The sequence below is a fragment of the Petromyzon marinus genome, chromosome 17, assembly GCF_048934315.1.
Source record: "Petromyzon marinus isolate PM22_M1 ecotype Great Lakes invasive population chromosome 17, UKy_Petmar_22M1.pri1.0, whole genome shotgun sequence".
NCBI lineage: Eukaryota > Metazoa > Chordata > Hyperoartia > Petromyzontiformes > Petromyzontidae > Petromyzon > Petromyzon marinus.
Genome location: NC_133683.1, coordinates 9,348,158 through 9,375,940, shown reverse-complemented (window position 1 = coordinate 9,375,940; position 27,783 = coordinate 9,348,158). Strand labels below are relative to the sequence as shown.

Sequence of the window (27,783 nt, the reverse complement as noted above, 5' to 3'; positions counted from 1 at the left end):
GTGTTATCTCCAAGTTGAGTGTGCGCCTCAATCGAACCCATTACATTTGGTGTCAGAAGTGGGGTTCGAGGTGCGTTCCATACACGCTGCTCTCCAATACGCTTTACGCGTCGAGCAACCGTCCAGCCAGCTCTCCTGCTGGCTGGAAATTCTGCAAGATTACTCCTTTCGGGTTTCCTATCGTAAGGGTGTGCGGCAGACTAATGCAAACGCGCTTTCACAGCTCCTTCCGCTTGGGGACTGTGCATGCCTCTCTGGTTCGGGCCGCTGCAAATTGGCCACCGCAGCGGTACCCCCTGTGGTTGTAGCGGCGGCGGGAGCTTCCACCCGTGATGGCCCTGGGGATCTCGTTGCGCACGATGCCACCCTCGGTTTGAGCCACGATGAATGGGGGTGCCTCCAGGTGGAGGACACCTGCCTCTTGAAGCTGCGGCGTCGCGTCGGTGATGAGGGGAACGTGTCGGGCCGGCGTAGGGTGGCCCTTGTCATTCTAAAGGACGGCCTTTTAATGTTTTGGGACGGCGGCTTGCGTCGCTACAGTCTTGTGGTGCCTACAGCCCTCAGGGGTAGATTGATAGTGGCTGTACATGAGCGACTTATGCATCTCGGTGTACAGAAGACCCTGGCTACCCTTCAACTCGATTCTTTTTGGCCCGGAATGGCTGGGGATATGAAGAATATACTTAAAGGCTTTGTGCAATGTGCTCGCCGAAAACCGCCAGCTACTAAGTGCTGTCCGCCCTTGCAATCTATTCAAGTGTCGCGCATTAACGAGCTTGTCGCGCTCAATGTCCTCAGGCCCTTTCCCGTCACGGCCCAAGGGAATAAATATCTGCTAGTGGGCATGGAGTATTTCTCCCGCTGGCCGGTAGCTTGGCCACTCCCCAACCAATCGGCTGCGGCCATCGCCGGCGCATTCCTCCACGGATACGTACTGGATAAGGGGGCCCCAGAACGCCTCCTTACCGACCAAGGGAAAAATTTCTCGTCCAAACTGTTGCGAGAGGTGTGCGACCTTTTGGGCACGAAGAAGGTTCGCATGTCACCCTACCATCCCCAGACGGACGGGATGGTAGAGCGACTCAACATGACTCTGATTTCCATGCTGAGTCAGCAGGTCGGGGAGTCCCAGGGCGACTGGGACCTGCACGTTCCAGGGGTGCTTGCGGCCTATCGCATGGCCCCTCATGCTTCCACCGGTTACTCACCATTCTTTTTAATGTATGGTAGGGAACAGAGCCTCCCCATTGACGTCCAGCTGAACATGGCGCCAAGGAAGCCGAAAGTCACCATTTCGGGGGGACAGGGCATGGCTGCACTGCCCTCAGGTGCCCGTGGGTACATCCCCCAAGCTGTACAATCTCTGGCGTGGGCCAGTTGAGGTGATTCAGGCGAACCGGCCACAATGTGTTAAAATCCGCTTCGGTCGCCGTAATTGGTTCGTGCATCCGTCCTGCCTTAAGCCTTTGTTGCTCCCTGTCACATCCCCTCATCTCCTACCCACGAGGGCCGAGTGTCGGGTGTGCCGGGCGAGCTGGGGTGCGCGCCCGCTGAGGTGGTTCCTCAGGGTGGTTCTGCGGTCCCGCCCACAGGACCGGAGTGCGTGAGGCCCTCGACGTCGCCGGATGCCTCTGCCCCGGACACTCTTCGTGGTGCGGAGCCACCGTTGACCAGCTATTCTCTGCCGGCCCATATGCAAGTCCTCCCCGAGCCACCCAGGGAGCTCAGGCCCGCCTCGCCTGGGGCTCCGAACTCGTTCTAAGACTGGCCGTTTTACATGACTCGCACACACCACCGTCATTCAACTGTCACACTCACATGTCAAGGTCATTGGCTGAACCTGCCTTTTAATGTACTGTGCGTGCATCACATTTTCAATGGGTGGGCTGTGCTATGGGGTAAGCAGGTTAGCCAGTATCATGTACATTTGTTGTTGTTGTGTTGTTGTTAATTCCCCTCTTTCCATGCGTTCTCCTTTCCCTTTTATTCCCCGCCTCTCGGAATGTGTACATATTTTATATACAGTAATAAAACAGTTGATGATATCATTGCCCAGGTCGACGTAGCCCTTAAAGGTTTGGGACACATTCCTGCAGATGTGGCGAGATCGGAAATCGCTGCAATACTAAAAAACGCTAAGAAACCCATTAGCAACATCAGCAAGGATGAGCGCGTTGAGCTTGTTCGACTGAAAAAGAGAGATGACATAGTCATCCTCTCAGCTGACAAGGGCAATGCCACTGTCATCATGGATAAAACCACATACAGTAACAAAATTCAGGACCTACTTAATGATGGCAGCTATACCAAAATCAAGAGAGATCCTATCAACCGCCTGGTTACGAAAACTAACAATATCATCACTGATTCGACATCTTTAATCGAACCAACCAAGCGGTTTTCCTTAAAACCATCTGCTGCTAGACCACCGAGATTTTATGACTTACCAAAAATCCATAAAGATAGTACACCACTCCGTCCTATCGTCTCCACCATTGACTCACCCACCTACAAACTGACTTAATTTCTGTCTGAGACCTTGCTGCCATTCACTTGCAAGACCACCTCAGCTGTACTTAATTCAGCTCACTTGGTATCTCTAATTAAAGACATCTCACTATCTCCAGGTGATTTGCTTGTCAGCTTCAATGTAGTTTCTTTGTTTACCAAAGTCCCTGTGCCTGACACCATTGCAATCATTGAAGATTTGGTCCAACAAGGACTGAATGCCGATGTACCGGCCCTGGTGAGACACTGCCTCACCAACAATTACTTCACCTGGAATGATACATTCTACAAACAAGTTGAAGGTACCCCAATGGGTTCTCCCTTATCTCCATTGGTAGCCAATGTTTTCATGGAAAAATTTGAGACAGATGCCATCCAGACATCCATCCTACGTCCTTCCTTGTGGAAGAGATACGTAGATGACACTTTTGTCATCTGGCCACATGGCCTGCCAGCTCTGAACGAATTCTTCAACCACATTAATTCCATACACCCTGCCATCAAATTCACTATGGAAGTGGAAAAGGATGGTAAGTTACCATTCTTGGATGTTTTAATTGGAAAGAGACCAGATGGTTCATTGGGACACTGTCTACAGGAAAGCCACCCATATGGATGCCTATCTAAAGCCTGACTCCCACCACCATCCAGCCCAGAAGAATTCCCTCATCAAAAGTCTACACCATAGGGCTCTCATTGCATTTCCGACCATCACCACCTAGACAGTGAACTGGAGCACGTACACCAAGCCCGCAAGATGAATGGATATTCGGATTGCACAATCCATAAAGCTGTCACTCCAACCGTTGGGAGAGAACCACCTGAGGACCCAATCAAAACCATCACCTTGCCATACATAGCAGAGGTCACCACAAATAATCCCAAAATCATGAGCAAACACAAGATCCAGGTCCAATTCAACACGGTACATAAAATTCGTGATCTGATCCCATCTGTGAAGGATGTGATCCCTGACATGCAATACCCCGGTGTCTCCAAACTAAGCTGTGCCTGTGGCAGTAGTTACATTAGGGAAACTCAGCGACATGTCTCAGACCGGGTTTGCGAACACAAGGCGGATCTGAAACACGGTAGGACCAACACCTCTGCCGTGGCTGATCATTGTTTAACGCTGTGGGCACACATGAAATTGATTTCTCCAAGATGAAGGTACTATGCAAACCCACTGGCTGTCAACCAAAGATTTGTTCATGAAGCCATCCAGATATATAAACACAGGCACAATTTCAACCGAGATGGGTACAAACTGAGCATCATTGGAAGCACGTTATTAACCAGGTAAAGTCATAACTGGCTGTGATGCTTCCATCCTACCTGCCTATGTTAGCAGTTATTTACGACTCTCTGAGTTACATTACCTTGTTAAATGTCTTTACATTAACAGGCTAAATGTCTCACTAACATAGCTGCTGCTCCCTTTTCCTCAATGCGGCGGTGGCACTCGTTGTTTAATAGGCTGAATGTCTCTCATTAACACAGAAGCTGCAGCGGGAGCTGTCTCACATTGACATGCTAATCTCTAATCATGAGCGATACAATGGCTTCTTCAGCACCATAGCCGTGGGGTTACATTAACAGATTGACATGCTAATCTCTAGCAACACAATAGCCGGGGTATACCTAGCTCTGCGATCTTACATTTACTTGCAAATTCCATCTCTAGCCCCGCCCACATACCCTTTGGTTGTACCCATCTCAAACCTATATAACCTTTGGCTGCAGTAGCTCCCTCGCTATATTTCTTCCTGCCTCAGCAGTCCGCCTGCTGTATTTTTTCACCTGAAGACGATTGCTAGAGTTGCGATCGAAATGTTGTGATTTTTAATTATTATTTTTATATCTACGTGACTTTACCGAAAGACCCAAAGAGTAGTAATAAAACAGATGTTAAGATGTTCAAACACCACACATACTTGTGGCAAACATGCAAACATACTCTGATAATATATGCATTGTCTTTGAAACTGATTGGCCTACACCAGAGACAGCCTTCTTTATAGCCTTTTCTCACGAGTATTAGACCAGAGAACGCCTAAAGGCGAACAGACAATGCAAGTATCAGAACACTTATAGCTCTGGTCGAGCAGTTATATCTATTCTTATTTTTCATAATTTTGGAAACTGGCAAAAAGGTCCAATAGATATTTTATCTCTGTCAGGTTTCAGAATATTAAGGTTTAAAAAGATTACATAAACATAGAGAAAATGTGAGCGTGCAGTTGGAGACGCCACCTCATGAGCTGGCGGATGCCCGGGTGTGGGGACACGATGGTGGAGGTGGTGTAGTGCCCAAACCAAAAGGTGTGGTTGCTGCTTTGGCTCTCCTCCTCCAGTCGAGATAGCTCCTCCATCTTGGCCTGAAGATGTTCAGGCAAGCATTTACAGGAGAGACGAGAAAAAACACAAATAAATCAGAGGATACGTGAGGTGCAGCCACCCATTCATTTCACAACGAAGCAAAGAGACTCCTTTAAAAACAACGATAAAGATAGTGTAATTTGCACGAGTGTGTGAAAGCAAGCAATCAAGTTCTGGCCTTTACGACGAACATTGAAGCCGGATTCGAAAGAAAAGTCAAGACTGGTGCCACGTTCATAGATTTGTCTACGGCTTACGACGTGGCTTGGAAGTAAGGCCTCATGTTGAAGCAACCTCCTGTCATGCGTCCAATGCTGTGGCGACCGCAGGATGCGAGTTGACCTGGGGCTGACCTGGACGAACACAGCAGTGTGCCTCGCACCCTGAAGAGTAGGCTTCCCCTGAGGTCTGTGCTCCCTGATGCTATTTGACGTAGGCACGAGCGATGCGCCACAGACGGCGTCCTGAGACATCTCAGCGCTTCGAATATCGGGGCCACTGTCCTGGTGTAGATGACCGCAGAGAAGTGTGCGCTCTAATTTGAGCAAAAAAAGACACCCACTGTCGCCTCTCATCGATGTCCCAACCGAACATCGCCATGCCGTCTATCACGGGAGCTTTAACATCTAAGTCACTAGCTTGGCTTCCTCTAACATCAATTATGGCACCGCCGCCAGATATTTGCCGCAATGCTGCTCCAAGGCTCCGTGAACTGCACCGACAGGAAAGCTGACACAAAATCTGCAAATGAACGGCGATCTGCCCAAGCCAACATCGCCGTCGCTCCCTCGACATCTACGCGTCGCTGGCATCACCACCAGCCTCTTGAATCATTTGAAGATGCTCGGTATCACCGTGGACTTTACAATTTCACAGGACGGGCCACGTCCTCAACACAACAAAGGAGCGGAAGTCCCCGTCTCAGGGCCATATGGCACGTTCGCGCCAATGTTGACTGTGGCCAAAGCAAACACTCTTGGCTTGCAGCATTGTCGGCACTCTCGTCGATTCTAGAAATGCCATCCTTGCTCGGATTTCAGAAAAAAACGGCACATTTATATTTACGCAATCTAACCCAAAAAGCAACATTTATGATGATTGATATTGGTCGCGAAAGCCTGCGTATAAAAAATTATCAGATAAAAACCCAACAAACTTCAGCGACCCCCCAAAGCAATGGATTTCGTGATATCCTGGGCATTAGGCGTGACCACACAAACTTCCATGGCTTCGCAAAAAAAAATGTTTCACTGGCTCCTTCATCAAATCTAGAATGTGGTACAAAATTGCTACGCAGTGCCAGAATGCTTTTTTCAAGGTCTCTCGCCATAACGCCTCCACCCTGCTCACTCCACTGACCACAGTCAACCACCGCAGTCCTACGAAGCACGTCGAACAATCTGCTCATCGGATCCAGAACCAGGCTGAGCGGCGTTTCTCTGCGGCGTGTACAAAATTCTTCGGCACATGTCGTGATAGGCACTGCAAGATCCGACTGTAAGAGCCATAAGACAGAAAGTGAGTGTATTATTTCTGTATATAGATTTGATGTACATCCGTCATACATTTGTTGACGTACTGGTTATATTTGATTTGGAATATCCCAACTGTGTAGAAACCCCCTGGGGTTAGACACTCCGTTGGTTGAACCCATTACGTCAATTCCGGTTTTTACAATATAAATGGGGGGCTATGAGAAGAGCCTGTGGGGAGCGAGTGGATACAGTCTTTTGACCGTGCGACCGGGTGACACAGTACGTGCGACAGGGTAATACAGTACGTACGACAGGGTGATACAGTACGACGAAGTGACACAGTACGTGCGACGACGTGACACAGTACGTGAACAGGCAAAGATATAACTTTAGAATAAGCTCGTTTTTGTGCAATTAAGAAATAAAGAAACAATTTGATTTAAGACACCTCAAACACGCGTCAGACTTATTGCTCCCACAACTTAAGGGCGTAGCTTATTTTCTGGTACAAGAAAGCTGCGCCTACACAAGTCAAAAGACTCCTACTCAAGTGGAAAAAAACTACTCAAGTAAAAAAACTCCTACACAAGTGGAAGAAACCTACTCAAGTCAAAAGACTTCTAGTCACGTGGAAGAAAGCTGTGCAAGAAAGAAGATAGAACGCTCTTCACGTCTCATCAACATAGAGGCAACAAGTTCGTGTCTAAGAAGAAGGTACCATTAAGTTTGTATGAGAGAAGATTGTTACCAAGAGTGAAAGACAAGCAAACGTTAATGAGTTACTGAAGCCTGCTAGCTACATAAACAACTGAGCTGTATTCACTTTGCCAAGCCAAGACAGTGCATATTTTAGGAACGGATCTGCAAAGGTTATTTAATTGAATAACTCAGAGTTTTGAAGCCTTTGCAAACATGTTGTGCACTGAGGAAACAAGATGGCGGACGGCATGGCAAAGTCAGCTACAGTACAAGGCAGCACAAAGACGCGAAGCTGCGTGAGAACCCGTCAAGCAGGAAAGTGCGGTGTTGGTGGGAGAGCGGCGGTGCAGGCACCTAGCCAGGGCGCCTATGGTCATATAGTCAGAAACGCCCATGGAAAAGTGGATCACAGACGTATCTAAAGATACAAGTGAAGATAAGAAAGATGAAGTTCATCTAGGAGACAGCATACCATTACTATCAGTTCCACGGAGCAAAAACACAAGTGAACATCGCTCCGTAAGTGGAAATGACTCAATAGTTTCCTCTAAAAGCTCCACAATTTCGGCACGTATACTAGAAGAAGCAGAACACGCAGCTCTGTTAGACAAGGCAGCATATTTAAAGAAGAAACAAGAAATCGAGCCTGAAGAAGTACAGCTGATGACAAAGTTGAAAGCTCAAAAAGAGCTGTTGGAATCAGAGACTGCTATTGCAGTATCCAGTGCTAAGCTAAAGGTGTTTGGTGAATATGTGGACACTTTGGATGGCAAGCATGAGTATTTCAAGACCAAGACAAGATCCAACAGAACCTCACGACTGGACAAAGAGTATAGAGACGGAGCATTTGAGAAAACCCAGCCGGCTCATTGCTATAGAAGCATACGAGGACTCCAAATCAACTCCTTCAAGAGGTGGAGAGGCTGGTACAGGTACAGCATACTACAGACCAGACCCAAGTCAACACCACCAGATGCCTGAAAGGAATGAAATAGATCTGTATCAAGTGATGCAGCGTCAGAACGAGATTACAGAGATGCTTGTAAAACAGCACAATTTGTCTCACCTTCCTCAAAGAGACATTCCTGTGTTCAAAGGTGATCCACTTGTCTACAAGTCCTTCATTAGAGCTTTCGAGCACACCATTGACAGTAAGACAGAGAGTAGCCAAGACAAGTTTTATTACCTGGAACAATTCACCAGTGGAGAACCACAAAATCTCGTGCACAGTTGTGAACATATAAGTCCAACCAAGGGCTACCAGGAAGCCAGGAAGCTACTTCAGAAGCACTATGGTGATGAGCTGAAGAAGCCAGTGCCTATATGGAGAAAGCTTGGCAGTGGCCTCAGATCAAAAGTGAAGGTGGAAAGCGTTGCACACATATGCATTGTTCTTGATTGGATGTCGGAACACCATGGAAGATATTGAGTACATGGTTGAAATGGATAATTCCACGAACATGCGAGTGGTCATCTCAAAGCTTCCGTATAAGATGACAGAGAAGTGGATAGGGAAGGCCTTCAATATTCAAGAAAGACGAGGAGGAAGAGCCAGGTTTACAGACTTGGTGGACTTTGTCGACAAGCAATCCAAAGTTACAATGGATCTGCTGTTTGGAGACATGCAGGACACCAACAGAGGTATTGCAGGAAAGGGAAAAGACAAGACTGCAGACATAAAGACCCATCAGAAGAGTGGCCTTAAAGGAAGCAGTCTTGCAATAAGCGTCATGTCTTCTGAAGAGGGGAAAGCACCAGACTCACCTCAGAAAAATAGTCGAGACAAGCCTGCTATTGCCTTCCATAAATCCTGCTTGTTCTGTGAGAAGAATGACACACTGGATTCTTGCATTAAGATCAGAGAAAGGCCACAGAAATACAGAAGTGAGTTTCTGACGAAAATAGGACTTTGCTTTGGATGTCTTATACAAGGGCACCTCAGCAAGGAGTGTAAGAAAAGAATGACATGTCAAGAGTGTAACTTGAAGCATCCAAGCATGCTGCACGTCATTAAAAAAACCGTGTCCCCTCTAAAAGGAATGAAGATGGCACCACTGAAGAGAAGATAGCCTCAAGTGCTATTGCGTCCCTTAAGCATGAAACTTGTGGCTACACCGGGGCTGGAGATGGACATTGTATTCTCACCATTGTTCCAGTGAAAATCAAATCCAAAAGAAGTGAGAAGAGTGTGGAGACATACGCATTCATGGATCCAGGGAGTTCAGCGACGTTTTGTACTGAAACCCTGAAACCCTGAGAAAACAACTCAACGTCAGAGGCAGTGTACTGAAACCCTGAAACCCTGAGAAAACAACTCAACGTCAGAGGCAGGAAGACTGAAATCCTTCTGTGAACCATGGGTCAGGAGACGTTGGTACACAGTTATATCCTGTCAGACCTGGAAGTGAGTGGACTTGAGGAGGGAGATTATATTGACCTGCCAAAGGTCTTCACCCACAGTGACATTCCAGTGAAGAAAGAAAACATACCACTACAGCATGATGTCGAGAGATGACCCTGTCTGAGAGAAGTGCACCTCCCATGCATTGAGGCAGAGATAGGCCTGCTGATAGGAACTAATGCACACAAAGCAATGGAATTATGGAAGATGATAAATAGTGAAGGTGATGGACCCTACGCAATCAAGACCACTCTTGGCTGGGTAGTGAACGGACCTATAAGAACAGGAGACGCCAATGGAAAATGGCAACGTTTCACAGCAAACCGTATCTCCATCTCAAACAGTGAAGAACTGTTAGTCCAACAATACAACAGACTTCTCAGAACGCAGTTGCGAGGACAAACCAGAGATGTCACAAGACGACCATCAGTTCATTGCAATCTGTGACAAGGTCAGCTGAGCTGGTCGATGGACACTATACCACTGGTTTGCCATTGAGAAATGAGAAGATGGAAATGCTGAACAACCGCTGCATTGCAAGGCAGCGCATCAGCAGTGTCAAGAGAAGGCCGAGCAAGAACCCAAATTTCCATGAGGACCACAAGCTTCATGAGAGACATTGCAAAGAGCTTTGCTGTGAACGTGCCTAAAAAGCAGCGGGAACGAGAAGACGGAAGAGTGTGGTGTATTTCTCATCATGGGGTGTACCACCCGAAGAAAAAGAAGATCCATGTAGTCTTCGACTGCACTGCAACATACCAAGGAACCTCATTGAATGAGCAGTTTCTCCAAAGACCCAATCTCGCCAACACTCTCAATGGTGTGTTGACCAGATTTGGAAAATAACTTTGGGGTATGATGGCAGACATCGAGTGCTGGCCTGATGGCAACCCGAGTCAAGCCACAGAGGAGTACAGAATGACTGCGCACCTGTTTGGAGCCACGTCATCACCCAGCTGTGCATCCTACGCACTAAGAAGAAGAGTTGAAGATGGAAGAACCGAGTCAACACCAGAGGCGGTTGACACAGTACGCAGAAACTTCTACAACGACGACTGCTTGAAGCCTGTGTCATCGGAAGAACGTGCTGTCACCCTGTCAAGAGATATCCGAACTTTGTGTTCTAGTGAGGGATTCAACTTGACAAAGTGGGTAAGCAACAGCAGAGTTGTCATACTGTCTATCACAGAAGAAGAGAGAGCCATAAAGGTGGATAAGATGCTCAGACAAGAAAATCAAGTGCTGCTCGAAGAGCCTACCTTTTGGACGGATAACACTACAGTGCTGAAGTACATAGAGAATGAAACCACTCGTTTCAAGACCTTTGTGGCAAACAGGATCGCTACAATCCGTGAGACCAGAAAACCGACCCATTGGAAGTATATCAATACCTTTGTAAAACCAGCAGATCATGCTTCAAGAGGTTTGAAAGCTGATAACTTCATAAAAAGTGAAAAATGGATTCAGGGATCCAAATTCCTGTGGATGGCTCCAAGTGAATGGCCAGAACGACCAATTCAAATGAGTCAAAACTCAGATGATGATGAGATCAAGAAGTCGGTAACAGTCAATCTCCTCAGTATCAAAGATAACTCTAATCCAGTGAACAGACTTGTCAATCACTACTCAAGTTGTATCATCTGAAGAGAGCAATGGCATGGTTTTTCCAACTGAAAGTGATTCTGCTGCATTTGAGGAATAAAATAAAAGAGTATCGAGCTACAATCAGTCAGGCTGAAAGTAACCCCGAGAGGCAGAAGATACTTCTCAAGCAGTGCATGCAGAAACTTAAAGCAACACTGGAAAAGGAACTGCTTACAGTGGGACACATTGGACCCAGGCTGAGATCGACCTAATCCGCTTCAGCCAGAAGAATTATCAAGACCATGCCAGACTCCAACAGTTCAGTGTGTGTGTGTTAAAACGAAGTTCAGGACACTAGAGCGACCTTTAAAAAGCTCTGTTACAAGAAGCAGCATGAAAGTATACGGATAAGATAAAGAAAAGGCTCAAGAAAGCCAATAAGTGGCAGAAATACAATAAATAATTATTGTTATACAGTGAGGGAAAAAAGTATTTGATCCCCTGCTGATTTTGTACGTTTGCCCACTGACAAAGAAATGATCAGTCTAAAATTTTAATGGTAGGTTTATTTGAACAGTGAGAGAGAATAACAACAAAATCCGGAAAAACGCATGTCAAAAATGTTATAAATTGATTTGCATTTTAATAAGGGAAATACGTATTTGACCCCCTTTCAATTAGAAAGATTTCTGGCTCTCAGGTGTCTTTTATACAGGTTACGAGCTGAGATTAGTAGCACACTCTTAAACAAGGTGTCAGTTTTTGTGCCAGTTAAAAGGGTAAAACCTATTACTATATCTTGTTACTGGCAAAGGAGGTCTCATAATGTAAATGCTCACCCCGAGCCCTCAATACTCTGATAGTGTGCTGTTTTTGAGTTGTACGCCTTTTGGCGTCTTCTGGTCCAACACCAGTGGAGACTAGGCTCTAAGAAAAGCCGTCTCGGGTGTGGACCAATCAAATTCAAGGACAGTGCATATTATCAGAGTTGTCTCTTTTGTTTGCATTTTGACTGCTAGTGTTGTGGTTATTGCAAACATGATGCCTTGAATAAAGGTGTCAGTTTTTGTGCCAGTTAAAAGGGTAAAACCTATTACTATATCTTGTTACTGGCAAAGGAGGTTTCATAATGTAAATGCTCACCCCGAGCCCTCAATACTCTGATAGTGCGCTGTTTTTGAGTTGTATGCCTTTTGGCGTCATCTGGTCCAACACCAGTGGAGACTAGGCTCTAAGAAAAGCTGTCTCGGGTGTGGACCAATCAAATTCAAGGACAGTGCATATTATCAGAGTTGTCTCTTTTGTTTGCATTTTGACTGCTAGTGTTGTGGTTATTGCAAACATGATGCCTTGAATAAAGGTGTCAGTTTTTGTGCAGTTAAAAGGGTAAAACCTATTACTATATCTTGTTACTGGCAAAGGAGGTTTCATAATGTAAATGCTCACCCCGAGCCCTCAATACTCTGATAGTGCGCTGTTTTTGAGTTGTATGCCTTTTGGCGTCATCTGGTCCAACACCAGTGGAGACTAGGCTCTAAGAAAAGCCGTCTCGGGTGTGGACCAATCAAATTCAAGGACAGTGCATATTATTATCAGAGTTCTCTCTTTTGTTTGCATTTTGACTGCTTGTGTTGTGGTTATTGCAAACATGATGCCTTGAATAAAGGTGTCAGTTTTTGTGCCAGTTAAAAGGGTAAAACCTATTACTATGGTTATATTTGATTTGGAATATCCCAACTGTGTAGAAACCCCCCTGTGGTTAGACGCTCTGTTGGTTGAACCCATTACGTCAATTCCGGTTTTTACAGTATAAAATGGGGGCTATGAGAAGAGCTGGTGGGGGAGCGAGTGGATACGGTCTCTTGACCGTGTGACCGGGTGATACAGTACGTGCGACAGGGTGATACAGTACGTGTGACCAAGTGACACAGTACGTGCGACGAAGTGATACAGTACGTGAACAGGCAAAGATATAACTTTAGAATGAGCTCGTTTTTGTGCAACTAAGAAATAAAGAAACAGTTTGATTTAAGACACCTCAAACACGCGTCAGACTTATTGCTACCACAACTTAAGGGCGTAGCTTATTTTCTGGTACAAGAGAGCTGCGCCTACACCGACCGTCCAGTGCGCTCTTGAGCTGCATTTGACTTCTCGTTGCTGAACGAATCCATTATGAGGTCGCACTCATTACACTCAAAGTGCTTGCCACAAATGAACCACAATACCTTGCCGATCTCGTCAAGGAACATACACCATCAGCACGCAAACTCCAGGCATCCTCGCAGTGGATTTTGGCTAGCAATTAGTCAAGATGATCACCGGATCGCGCACTTTCGGATGCGCTTCTGTGGCCGTCTGGAACGCTCTTCCTTCTGATATTAAGAAGCCACTGGAGGCTATGCACTTTTAAATCTAGATTGAAAACTCATTTCTTAAAAACTGCTTTTTTTGTTTAGTTTGTTGTCATTCCCCCACACCTCAGATTAGCACGGTTGGCTATGTACGGTGTGAAAGAAGTTCAACATACATACGTAGATGCACTCATCCTCTGAACCTCTCTCTCCCCCACTGCATATATCCAGCAGCATCCAAGAATCATCCACCTTCAAGTAGCAGCACAAGGCTCACATCTGCCAGGTGGTCTGTGAGCTCTGGTTTTGTGCCTCCAAGTTCTCGATCGTGCAATTGCTTCTGATTCGTGAAATATGTGCACTAAAAATTGTGTTTATTATTATGATTGCTATTATTATTCCACATCCACGGCTGAGTTTCAGAACTGGGCCATTGTGGAAACACATTGCACAAACTCCGAGATGCGAATGTCAGCATCGAAACGGCGTGGACCGAGCAGTGGGCTTCAAGCAAAGGGCCCAACAATCACCTGACCAGCCAGCGACCCCCCCACCGGCTTGCCCGGCTTCTTTCACAAAACAATGGATGGCGGTTAACCGGATCGGCACAAAGCACAGAAGACGCGGATACCCAATGTACAAGGGGAGAATAAAATAATCTCGTCTGTGTGCAACTGCGGTTACAGACACTGAAGTACAGTGCGTGTAACTTCGCACTGCCCCAAATATAAATTGGAAGGCGGTGGGCAGGTGTATCTGAAATTCACGGATTCTCAAAGCAATGAAATCGCTTAACCGCTTAGAAAAGGAATCTTTCATAGTTGCTCTTTATTGGCCATACAAAATAATTACAATAAATTACAGTATCTCTATCTCACCCGCTCTAAAGCTGTCTCAACTAACCCAAGGCTCCTTTCCTTAGTGGTTTATGTTACAGGGTCCATAACTAGAATAGGACTCTTCCTGCCCATTCTAAGGCATCACATGTGGCTCAAGGCTCCGAATACTGGGTTGAGGCAAACTCACCAAGTTACACGGTTCACAAAACTGGTCGAAAGCTTCCTCACATGGTATGCAGTTCATTCACCTGGTTACAACTCCTCTCCAACAGTTTATGCTCTCCCTTACCAGATCTACACCTCCCTCAGTCTGGTTTCACGTTCCTCACCGTGCCTTTACATTCTTTACCCGTTCTGAGACTTTCTTATCCGGGGATGACGACTGGGACGACAGTAACTATCGCCCCCCTGCTGGCACACTCATGCCCACTTGTGGGCCAAATTCTGAAGTCCCATTGTGCTGCGCAGGGACAGCTGCCACTAGCAGGGCCCTTTGAATCGTGTGAGACACCCTGGGATGTCCCAGTGTGAAGGGCGCAATTAAAAACAAATTATAAAAAAATTATGGTCTGCTTGGCTAGACCACGCCTCTCACATGGTCTATGCTTGGCTTATGCAATATATCCTTTCCTCACCTTATACACATTTCCCTCATCTGATCTAGGACAGGGGTTGCCAACCAAAATATCAAGAGCCCTTTTTTTCAAATTCGATTTAAAAAAACTCAATATTTCAAGAGCTGCAATGCAACGTGATGATGCACGTAAGATGGTGGGGTCCTTAATAAACAACGGTCACGAAGCAAATCCGGAAAAAGAGCCGCACACGGCTCCGGAGGCACAGGTTGCCCACCCCTGCTTCAGGACTTCCTGGTCTGGTTCACGCTTACCTGACCCACACTTCCCGCACACGGGGCACAGTGTGCTTACCTGGTCAAGGATCCCAAAGAAATTGATTGGCCGCTTGGGTCCTGGCGTGAGCGTAGCGTCAGCACAGATGAAGGAGTAGTTTCCGAACGGTGTGGTGAGGACGTGGCGGAAGGGGCCTTCCCTTCCCAGGGCCGAATACTTCCTGTAACGTCCCGACGTTGCACATGTTACAACCACAACGTGACAACATTCCATGCTTGGAAACTGTTAAACCTATATTCACAAAAGTGCAATGTATTTGAAAACTGTGCGAATCACTCCAAAATTTACATAATTTTATTGCACTTTTACACATACCAGTTACACACTTTTTTTAATCAATTACACTTTGAATTAATTGCTCCAATTTTGAATAAATGAAGTGTGCAGTATGGCACAGTATCCTCGTCATTATTTCCAATCAAAGCATTTGCAATATATGTGCAACACAGATCAGGACAGGGTACAGATAGCAGAGTGCACTTTAATGCCTCATCCCTCAGAAAGGAAGTTGGGCAATTCCCGCACCTCCGATTAGCAAGGTTGGCTACGTATGGTGCGACAAATGCTCAACATACATTGAGAGAAAAAAGTATTTGATCCCCTGCTGATTTTTAACGTTTGCCCACTGACAAATAAATGATCAGTCTATAATTTTAATGGTAGGTTTATTTGAATAGTGAGAAACAATAATAAAAAAACCCAGAAAAACGCATGTCAAAAATGTTATAAATTGATTTGCATTTTAATAAGGGAAATAAGTATTTTACCCCTCTGCAAAACATGACTTAGTACTTGGTGGCAAAACCCTTGTTGGCAATCACAGAGGTCAGACGTTCCTTGTAGTTGGCCACCAGGTTTGCACACATCTCAGGAGGGATTTTGTCCCACTCCTCTTTGCAGATCTTCTCCAAGTCATTAAGGTTTCGAGGCTGACGTTTGGCAACTCGAACCTTCAGCTCCCTCCACAGATGTTCTATGGGATTAAGGTCTGGAGACTGGCTAGGCCACTCCAGGAACTTAATGTGCTTCTTCTTGAGCCACTCCTTTGTTGCCTTGGCCGTGTGTTTTGGGTCATTGTCATGCTGGATACCCATCCACGACCCATTTTCAATGCCCTGGCTGAGGGAAGGAGGTTCTCACCCAAGATTTGACGGTACATGGCCCCGTCCATCGTCCCTTTGATGCGGTGAAGTTATCCTGTCCCCTTAGCAGAAAAACACCCCCAAAGAATAATGTTTCCACCTCCATGTTTGACGGTGGGGATGGTGTTCTTGGGGTCATAGGCAGCATTCCTCCTCCAAACATGGTGAGTTGAGTTGATGCCAAAGAGCTCCATTTTGGTCTCATCTGACCACAACACTTTCACCCAGTTGTCCTCTGAATCATTCAGATGTTCATTGGCAAACTTCAGACGGGCATGTATATGTGCTTTCTTGAGCAGGGGGACCTTGTGGGTGCTGCAGGATTTCAGTCCTTCATGGCGTAGTGTGTTACCAATTGTTTTCTTGGTGACTATGGTCCCAGCTGCCTTGAGATCATTGACAAGATTCTCCCGTGTAATTCTGGGCTGATTCCTCACCGTTCTCATGATCATTGCAACTCTACGAGGTGAGATCTTGCATGGAGCCCCAGGCCGAGGGAGATTGACAGTTCTTTTGTGTTTCTTCCATTTGCGAATAATCGCACCAACTGTTGTCACCTTCTCACCAAGCTGCTTGGCAATGGTCTTGTAGCCCATTCCAGCCTTGTGTAGGTCTACAATCTTGTCCCTGACATCCTTGGAGAGTTCTTTGGTCTTGGCCTTGGTGGAGAGTTTGGAATCTGATTGATTGATTGCTTCTGTGGACAGGTGTCTTTGATACAGGTAACAAGCTGAGATTAGGAGCATTCCCCTTAAGAGTGTGCTCCTAATCTCAGCTCGTTACCTGTATAAAAGACACCTGGGAGCCAGAAATCTTTCTGATTGAAAGGGGGTCAAATACTTATTTTCCTTATTAAAATGCAAATCAATTTATAACATTTTTGACATGCGTTTTTCTGGATTTTGTTGTTGTTATTCTGTTTCTCACTGTTCAAATAAACCTACCATTAAAATTATAGACTGATCATTTCTTTGTCAGTAGGCAAACGTACAAAATCAGCAGGGGATCAAATACTTTTTTCCCTCACTGTACATACTTACGTACATTAACCCATCAGAGCAATGGGAGCAGTGAATAGCAGTGAGTGGCACTAAAAACAAAATGTACTTAGCCAGGCAGGAAAAAAGTTGTACTTGACTGCATTATAACTCTTGACCTCTCAAAAGAGTTGTAGAAATATATTAAACGGAGCAACAAGGGAAAAAGAATACCCAAGTTAAATAATAACAATATGCTTCAATGGTAATTAAACTGCAAAACATGTGGCTTGCGAGAGTTTATCTTGAGGTAGTCAGACCCATGGCTATACCGTGTTGTTGTTTTACTCGATGACTGCCATTTGTCCTCCTAAATTCCACTCTCACATTCACTGTTGTACGAAGTTTGTGTTCCACCAGAAGATTAAGCGGCAACATCGCGACGAGACCACTGGCCTAGCGAATGGACCTCGAGACCCATCCTCTCCTTTGCTTAGTTTTAGTTTTTTAAACTCCAGTGGACTCTCGATTATCCGCAGTAATCACGGGAAGGATGGCAGCGGGTAATCTGAAAAAAATCATTTTCCAAGGATCTCTAAGCTAAAAACCACTTTAATTCTAGATTTGAAGCTTTCGTGACTGCAAGGATTCATACTTTGGTTTTTTTCTGTAAAGTCACGTAACTTTACTAGAAAAACTAAAAACCACTAACATGTTTAAATTATGTTTAAGTTTCTCTGCCATAACACAGTTTCGTAAATTAAAACTCACAAAAAATGATTAACTTAATCACCAAAACTCAAAATGAAGCACAACTGACAATTACGATTGTTACAATTTCGATTTAGAACGAATATTAACGATCGACTGATCGATGCGCGTGCTCAGTGATAACAACACTTTCCTGCTCCCGCACAAAATAACTCGGCCCACTAAGTGGATGAGAGCAGAGCCACACCAATCAACACCAATAAATCTCCGCCCACTGTTGTAAGATATGCAACTAATGTACTGTAGCGGCGATCACGTAGGTTTTGGATTTACCGGAGCACATATTTGTTCGGTTTAAGCACGTGACCTGTAATAAATATTTCCAAGAATAACAATAACTGTGTTTATATGATTAATTTGGGCTTGAGGGAAAATCTATGAGTTGTTAATTGATCTCAAAATCTCAGGTGTGTGGTTAATAAACCGCACGCGGAAAATTGAGTCGACAGTAATTGGCAAGGGTTTCTCTGAGCGCAACAGCTCCATCCTACGTGCAGAAATCCCGTGTGAGGAACTGGCCAAGCACCCCTAGTAAGGCCCACACCTCATTCCACATTCTACCCCTCAAGTAAATCACAGAAAGGGTACCGCTTTTAATGAAATGTCTTGTGATGTTGATGTGGTGAGATAGTTCGACATAGTTACAGTCTGCCAAATCAGTATTGGCTTCAATCCTGGACCACAATAAGGACAAGACGCCATGATTCATTGTACCTATAGGCACCACCTGGACAGACCACAACTGAAGTCCTCAAAACCCAGAATGTTCCTGAATGGAAATGGGGTTTTGCACACCCACAAAGATAAACAAAGAGAAAGATCCCCCCGTTTAGCCTAAACAGACTGTTGGGGCAAATGCTGTTAGTGAGCACTTTTAAAGGCCGGAACAGCACACGAGGGAGTGAATGGCCAGCACCTCGTCCAGCCGGCTTTGTCTCCCTAGTGGCAATGTTTACACGCCGCACCAGGTACTCATTTGAGACCGATTCAGATAATCGTCACTGATGTTGGCCGTTAGCGTAAATTTAACCCGCGTTGCCAGGTTCGTAGCGCAGCACACTAACCACTATACTACTGCTCCCCATTTTGCACACCCATGGACACCGACCCACACCCACCTGTAGTAATTCTGGATGCTGTGCAGGGAAGGTATGTTAAAGGCATCTGCAAATCAAAGAAGAAGGAAGGGAAGTAAGCTCACCGTGGGCATTCTATAGCTCCTACAACAGTAAATAAGGCATACTAATTGCAGTACTGTTAGGCACGGGTGTGGTGGACTGTATAGACGTCATGTGCGTGCGACACCCCCATATGATGCAACGACGAGAGGTGGTGAATGCATGAGCCAGTTGTGCAAGTGGGTTGATGACCCATCTGTGTGGAGTCTATTCACTTCTAGCTGTTTTACTTGTGTCAGCACATAAGCAGAATCAGAAGTTTATCATCCGAGTAAATTACCCTATGAGCTACACAGCTCTTTTTCAAGAGTAACTTGGCCAGCAGACAGACTTGGCAAGAGTTAATATATGAGATATACGATATTAAAAATTAAAACTAAATAAAACCAAATGATCTTTTAAAACAATTACGTACACTGGCATTTGTCCCAGCAAAGAGGTTCTTAAGCAGGCTGTTTCTCTCATCCGGAAAGCCATTGGCCATGTGGAGGCTTATCTGCTTTTGCTGTCAATGATTACTAACGGTTCCATTGCCGTGTTGCGATTGCCTTGATGGTTCTGGACACACCTGCCATTTGGTATCTGTACTAGAACAACAAAAACGGCAATTCGCCACTAAGTGGCAGTGACGTCACTACGGCACTTGTGCCAGGCTATGTGCACTTTAAGGTCACCACAACTCCTTTGACACCACTCTCATGTGACTCCTACTCATGAGGGTGCCACCTCTCGCCGCCATAGGGAATGGGGGCTGGAACTACTGGATTTTATAAAAATATGAATGGTATTAGTTATAGGTGAATGAAATTGGTTCATTGACCATCGACCTCAAAGTATAACACCGTTTTCATTCATACACTTGCAGTTAAACATCTTCAAATATTATAACACATACCTTTGAAATTACCTACAAAAAACGTCATTTCAAATAGAACAGCAGAATTCGATTTTTATTTCATAACACCTGCATATTTGGAGTTTGTGTGTTCTCCACGTGGTAACGTGGATTTTTCTCCGGGTCCTCTAGTTTTTCCCTTCTCATTTATAAACATGTGTAACGACTCTGGACTCGAGCTGTAGAGGTTTATTTTATTGCACGTGATGTAGCTTCGGACCCCGTCGTCATGGGATAATGCCAACGTGGAGATCGTGTGACCGAGCAAACAGTGACAACGTGAAGACAGTGATGACGTGAAGACAGCGACGACGTGAAGACATCGATGATGGCTCTCGTCCCTCTCGACAGCCCCGAACTTCCCTTCTTGTTATGCTTTAATCCTCGTGGATTCTCAGGAGGAATTTCCCCAGCCGTCTATTTTGGACACTGGGGAATTCCCCAACCAAGGACCTCTGGGGAATTTCCCAACCAAGATTCTCCAGACTCTGTGCATCCAGCCTCGCTGACACCCTGTCTTCACATCGAGACTTGCTGACAGTCTTTACACATGCATTGAGATTATTAGATTATTTTGTTGCTATAAATGTCCAAATGATGGTCGACTTCGTTGAGCTATCATTTGTGGTCAGGTTGCTTCTAAAAAACAAGGTAATACCTCAGTGGGCTTTGCCTGGTAGGATGGGGAAGGTTTAGTCGTATTTGTATGTGTTTGCGTGATTTTTACCTTTCTTGTACTGTGAAAAAGAGCTTTATAGCTCATCAGATTCCTCCAGTATAAATAAATATTCTGATTCTGAACTAGTTTCCACCAAAGTGGAATTTTCACATTCTCAGAATGATTAATTTTTTATGTGTATAGTAAAAGTGATTGATGGGGATAATGCAACCTCACCATGGTTGCCGCGAATATCAATCCAGACGGTTTTCTCCAGAGCACGCGAGCGCTTGAGTGCAGTCTGGTAGGCCTGCCACTCCACCTCGTACTGCATGGATCCCACGCGATTCTCCGTCTTTGCATCCGTCAAGTCACCTGCCAAAAACCTGACTTGTTAAGACCTAAACAAACCACAGCGCCAGTGACAGTGCCGTAGCCTAATACAACAGGAAGTGCAATTATAGAATCATAATGGCAAGTTCCAAGCGACCACTGTGTCGGGACTAAGACAGTCACAGAGCCCAGATTACGATGACCAATTCAACTGCTAAAGCTACATTTCCGTGACCGTGTTAATGCAAGGATGACTCTAGGATCATCCATGGGCCTAGTGCCACATATAAGCCATCAGTCCACAATCCTATACAGTATTCCATCGTTATTCACGAACTTGATATTCACGATTTTGGCTATCTGCAAATCGCATCTGGAACTCTACACGACTGCATCAATAGAGAAAGAATGTGATGAAAGAGAATGTGATTCAAGAAAGTGATTCAATAAATTGATGAGATTAAGTGAGATTAAGTCTATCCGGATGTATCTATGTAGCAGTAGTAATGACATCATAGCGATCATCATCATCATCACCATCATCATTATCGTCAAAACCAACATCGTTATTGCGTCCTTCCACTCTGCAGCATCATCATCATTTAAGGTAAGTTCATTTATAAATTATTATTTAACACTTTAATATTTATTTGTATTTCCTTTGCTAATCATAAAAAAAATTAATGTTATGACAATTTGTATGTATACAATAGCTTATATATGAATGTATTTTAGACAATTCATTAACATTATTATCCGCAAAACGTGTTATTCACGATCATATCTGGAACGTATCCCTCGCGATTAACAAGAGAAAAGTGTAAATATAAACAAAACTCCTTGGCCTAAGGTGTCACCACGAATTCTATCCCCCTCAGCTCCTCCGTTTCCACAAGCCCACCCTCCCCCTCTTCCACGTGGTCTGGGGCCACCCCTGGGACAATGGACCTGCACGTGGACACGAACTTTGGTGCAGGTGGGAGGGTGACAGCTGGGATGCTTTGGCTTAAAAAGTTCATCGTAGACTTTATACGTCTTCGCATCGATTTAAACATGACAAGAGGTGGTATAAAAATGTAAGTAGGAGTAAATTATCTCCAGTGGGATCATAAAAAGCAATAGACACTTGAGATGGATTTCAGTGTTTGCTGATACAGGGCAAGAAGGGGATCTAAGAAGCACCAAGAAAATTCATGTTGAGGTTTAAGTTTTGGTCATTCCACTATAAAGACAAAGATCCCCCATATAGCCTGAACAGACTGTTGGGGCAAGTGCTGTTAGAGAGCACCTATGAAGGCCGGCACAACACACGAGGTTGGTGGGTGGTCAACACCATGCCCGGGCTGCATGTCTCCCCATTGGCGATGTTTACACAGCGCACCAGGTACTCATCTAAGGCCGAGTCGACCTAGGTGAGGCCCAGGACCGCTTTAGATAATCGTCACTGACGTTGAGCGGGAATGGAACTCGGGTCACGGGTTCATAGTGCAGCAGGCTAATCGCTACAACACTACGTCTCTCCATACACACTCACCGGTAACAAGAACCAGCGCTGGCTTCAGGACGTCCAAGTCCTCGGTGCAAAAGCGCTCCAGATCAGAGGCACGTGCGGGATCTTGGAAACGGCTGATGTGAATATCCGAGATCTTTGCAACCAGGAGAGAAGAGGATGCAGATGTATTGGCACACATTATTAGAGGCTTAACCGTAGCCCTACGACCCTGACCGTAGCCCAGACACTAATCATAAAACCCTGTGACCCTAACACCCTGACCATACAATTCAGATGATAATCATCAGATCCTGACCTCTAAGACACGAGTCATTATAGGGGCAGATAAATACGGATAACAGTGCATGCGGTGGTAAACGCTGCATGTGAGGTACGGTGCAGTGATGGCCAGTTAACATGTTGTACTTTGTGGTTGCGGTGGCATTGCCGATGACTGGAGATGATGGCAATGATGAAGGCATCCGCATCATCAGATATATTCACACAATAACAACCATCAATTCTTGCTATTGGATAATTTAAACTCATCCTTCAAGATTTAAAATTGTAGTCATAACCTGGGAACAGATTGAAAAAACATTTCTTTATTACTGCTTTTTGCGTTTAGTTTGTTGTCCTTCCCCGCATCACCAATTAGCACGGTTGGCTACGTGCAGTGCGGAATAAGTTCAACATGCATACAATACTGTGTCACATGCCACAGGGTCACCACATTTTAAGCTCATGGGGTGGTTACATGGCCCAGCCAATTCGCCGCTTATTACAGAGGTTCGCAGTTCGAATCCCACAGGCCACCCTGGTTACTACTGCAGGTGCATTAACCATAAAATGCGTGCCATCTCTTTCGCAGTGGACATTAAAGATTCCAGTTAACATCATCCAAAAACAGGTCCAAATTAGAAAATTGCTCGCAACTTACTCCACTGGGATTACACGTGGCAACATAGCCCCCCTACTGTGGAGGCTATGTACTTAAAACACAGCGTATTCCTTCGTCACGGTAGCCTTGTTCTATAATAGTTAAAAAAACAAATGCGCGTAGTGTTATTATTCCAACCGGTGCACTACCATCCATCGCTGTCAGTGGCTGGTGGGTGACAGAATGGATGCATTGAATTACATTACCACTTTGTCCACATTTATTAACGGAGACGCACCTGCAGCCTTCTGCAAGAATGAAGACCTCGGTCTAGTTAATTAAGTGCATACCATGATGAGCCATACACGGCCATCAGGGAGTAAATCACGCATATGCATGATTAAAACAAATTTACACACGGCCATAAAATAGACGTGTTTTTTCTAATTATTTTTCTACATGTCCTGCGAACTGGTAACCGTGTTTTTACCTATTGGGAGTTATCGGTAATGCAAAACAACCCACGTTCATAACCCAAGTCACTGTGATGACCGTCTACCCCGGTGTTCTTCATTGCAAGGCCCCGCGGCCCCCCGACAATCCACAAAGGGTGATAACACCCCTCGACATTTCCGTTCTCTCCACGAGCCAAAATGTAACACCGCATTATTTGTATAAATCGCAAAACATTTCGATTTCCGCACCTCCGATTAGCTCGGTTGGCTTACTATGGTGCGAAAGAGGCTCAACACACACATTGAAGGCGGTGGGTGTGGGACGGGCCTCACAGTCATGATCTCTTATCGGCCAAAGTGCACCCCCGCCTCTCTGAGTAAAGAACACTGCACGACAACGTGCGGCAAGCACGATGTAGAGTTGGAGAGTGATCAGGCGCACGTGTTGTTGTTGATGATACAGCGGCCTCTGGTAGCAAGCCAGCGAGTCTTCGTGTGGCTTCACATCCCAGCACACTTGAAAAGGCACCCCACAACCCCCGCAGTGAGCGCTGTCCCTGTGCCAACACAAGGTGGCAGAGCACCTGGCATGCAATTGGTATCAGTCTGCGGGTTGATGTTACACTTTGTATACGTAAACCCAATTGTGTCGTTCGCCTTTTGGCGCTGTTCTCTGGTCTGCTGATACTGCTGGTGGTGAGAGCAAGGCCTTGAAGAAGACTGCCGTCTCTGATGGAGGCCAATCACTTCAAAGATTGCCGTATATTATTAGCAGAGCATGTTTTGTCAAAAGAACGTTTGTGATTATTGCCGACTTGATTCCTTTAAATAGGTATCTATTTTGGTGTTTGTACATCTTGACACCCCCTGTTCTACTGCCGAACAGAGTAAAGCCTATTCTTATTTATGGGTTTCGTCACGTACTACTTAATTGTTCTAATTTGGGAAATGTTGGACCAGGCATATCCCTGCACGGGATCTTTAACTCCCATGTGAAGCAGGTGGCACGTTTCCGTATCATCATTAATACTGCGGTATTAATTTTTGATGAATACACATCGCAGTATTAATCCGAAAACCGCGGCAATCTCGACGACAATCAACGAACGCGCTCCAGCCGGGCCGCGGGCGACCGGGGAGGAGGGCCCTGGGCACGAGGGGGCCGAGGGGGGCCGAGGCCGGGCCGCACCTGCAGGAACCACGCGAGGTTGCGGGCCAGCGCCCCGGGGTAGGGAGGCTCCGCGCGGCGCCTCCCGGGCTCAGCGGCCCGCGGCGCCTCCATCAGCGCGAGGAGCGCCAAGAAGGAGGCGGCGCACACAGCGAGACACACGCGGGACATCACCACCACCAACCTCCTCAACCACCAACCTCCTCAACCACCACAACCACCACCAACTCAACAACCACCACCACCAATGATCCCCCGTATAGCCTGTAACAGACTGTTGGCGAGCACCTCTGAAGGCCGGAACGTCACACGATGGGGGTGGGTGGCCAGCACCACGCCCGGCCGCCTTTGTCTCCCCAGTGGCGATGTTTACTACACACCGCACCAGGTACTCATCTGAGGCCAAGTCGACCCCAGGGGAGGAGGCCCAGGACCGGTTCAGATAATTGTCACTGGTGTTGGTGGCCGTGAGCGGGAATCCAACTCGGATCGCAGGGTTCGTAGCGCAGCGCTCACCGCTACATCACCACAACCTCAACCACCACAACCTCAACCACCACAACCTCAACCACCACCACCACCTCAATCACCACAACCTCAACCACCACCTCTACAACCACCGGCTCCACCACAACCACCACACCACCACGTCGTTTGCCACAGCCACCGGCTCTTCCTCGTTGCTGTTGTTGACTGTTGTTGACTGCTGTCGTCGGTCTCGCTGGAGTGAGTGATGGTGGTTGTTGTGGCTGTAGCTGGTCTAGCTGTAGTGGTGGTTGTTGTGGCTGTAGCTGGTCTAGCTGTAGTGGTGGTTGTTGTGGCTGTAGCTGGTCTAGCTGTAGTGGTGGTTGTTGTGGCTGTAGCTGGTCTAGCTGTAGTGGTGGTTGTTGTGGCTGTAGCTGGTCTAGCTGTAGTGGTGGTTGTTGTGGCTGTAGCTGGTCTAGCTGTAGTGGTGGTTGTTGTGGCTGTAGCTGGTCTAGCTGTAGTGGTGGTTGTTGCTATAGTTGGTCTCGCTTTAGTTGTGGTTGTGGCCGATCTAGCTGTAGTAGTTGGTGGTTGTAGTAGCTGTAGCTGGTCTAGCTGTAGTATTAGTTAGTGGTGGTGGTTGTTGTGATTGTGGTGGTCCAGCTGTAGTATTAGTTAGTGGTGGTGGTTGTTGTGATTGTGGTGGTCTAGCTGTAGTATTAGTTAGTGGTGGTGGTTGTTGTGATTGTGGTGGTGGTTGTGGTGGTCGACTGCTCGCTTCCGCCCCAACTCTGGCTGCCGTCATCGCACACCGAGCAACGCGACAGCCCCCGCGCCCCGCCCCTCGCCCCTCGCGCCCCGCCCCTCGCGCCCCGCCCCTCGCGCCCCGCCCTCCGCGCCCCGCCCCCCGCCCTCCGCGCCCCGCCCCACCCCCCGCCCTCCGCGCCCCGCCCCACCACCGTACAGTGCACGCGCGCCCACGCTGCTTCGCGGCTCGACGTTTCGTGCGATGCCGCTTAGCCAGGGCAGAGTCGGTTGGTCCCGAGGTGGGGGGGGTGCGAACAACACGGCCATTGCCCGAGACGCCAGCGAGCAACTAAATCCGTGTCAACTACGACTGTGGCAGCGTGTTGCTGTTCGCTCTGACGTTCTGGGCCTGTGCTCAGCAACTCTCTAGAGATGTAAATATCGTCTCTGTGATAGAGGCCTTTTTGGGGGGTTAGATCGCATTGTCCTTGAGCTGTGTGACGCCTTTTGGTGTCATCTGGTCGAGCACCAATTTGGTGGAGGCTCAAGAGAAAGCCGTCCCTTGGTGTGGACCAATCAGTTTCAAGGACAATGCATCATATATTATCATAGTATGTTTTTTTGTTTGCATTTTGACTGCAGGTATTGTGGTTAATGCAGTAACATGAATCCTCGTAAAAAGGTTTCAGATTTGTTGCCAGAAAAAAGGGGGAAAACCCTATTATATAAATGTGTCGTTAAACCCGCCACCACCCGACAGCTTGTTAGTAAGCTTTGTCACGTAAACATAAGGTGCCAATTCGTTACTAATACAGCACACCGGTGTGTTGGAGAGCAAATCCACAACATTCAACACACCGGTGTGCTGTATTAGTCACGGATTAGGATGTTCTGTTTACGTGACAAACCTTACTAATTTAACACGTAGGCTTTCGCGACCATTTATAAATGTGTCGTTAAACCTGCCACCACCCGACACAGCCAACTAGTAAGGGTTGTCACGTAAACAGAACATGCCAATGAAGCTGTCTTCACTGGCGTTCCTCGAAAGATGATTACTGGCGAAACGTCGTAACTTCAGATTGTAAATGTGGCTTGGCTCTCCAACACACTGGTGTGCTGTACTAGTACTATACACTACTATACACTACTGCTATACACTACACTACTATACACTATACTGCTATACACTACACTACTATACACTAATATACACTATACTGCTATACACTACTATACACTACACACTAATGCTGTACTAGTGACGAATTGGCCACGTTCTGTTTACGTGACAACCTTTACTAGTTGGCTGTGTCGGGTGGTGGCGGGTTTAACGACACAACATTTATATATTTACGTGATCTAACCCCCCCCCCCCCCAAAAAAAACCCAACCTATTTCATGGATGATGTTGGTCGCGAAAGCCTACGTGTTAAACTAAATACCTGTATCAATAAAGACCGTAGTGTGTC

The 27,783-nt window shown here is 46.3% G+C and overlaps 1 protein-coding gene across 1 annotated transcript in view; it reads right to left on the bottom strand.

Annotated features, from left to right (window-relative positions):
- The window catches only part of TMEM62 (transmembrane protein 62), a 39,662-nt gene extending 13,283 nt beyond the window's left edge, over positions 1–26,379 (bottom strand). Inside the window, exons 1-7 of the mRNA XM_076067594.1 lie at positions 25,696–26,379; positions 25,121–25,662; positions 22,639–22,750; positions 21,009–21,146; positions 19,159–19,204; positions 15,169–15,310; positions 4,762–4,886 (exon numbers count right to left, since the gene is read on the bottom strand). Of these exons, the coding sequence (XP_075923709.1) occupies positions 4,762–4,886; positions 15,169–15,310; positions 19,159–19,204; positions 21,009–21,146; positions 22,639–22,750; positions 25,121–25,270 (713 nt within the window). The 5' untranslated portion in view covers positions 25,271–25,662; positions 25,696–26,379. The remainder of the gene's footprint in view (positions 1–4,761; positions 4,887–15,168; positions 15,311–19,158; positions 19,205–21,008; positions 21,147–22,638; positions 22,751–25,120; positions 25,663–25,695) is intronic.
- Positions 26,380–27,783: the final 1,404 nt, after the last annotated feature.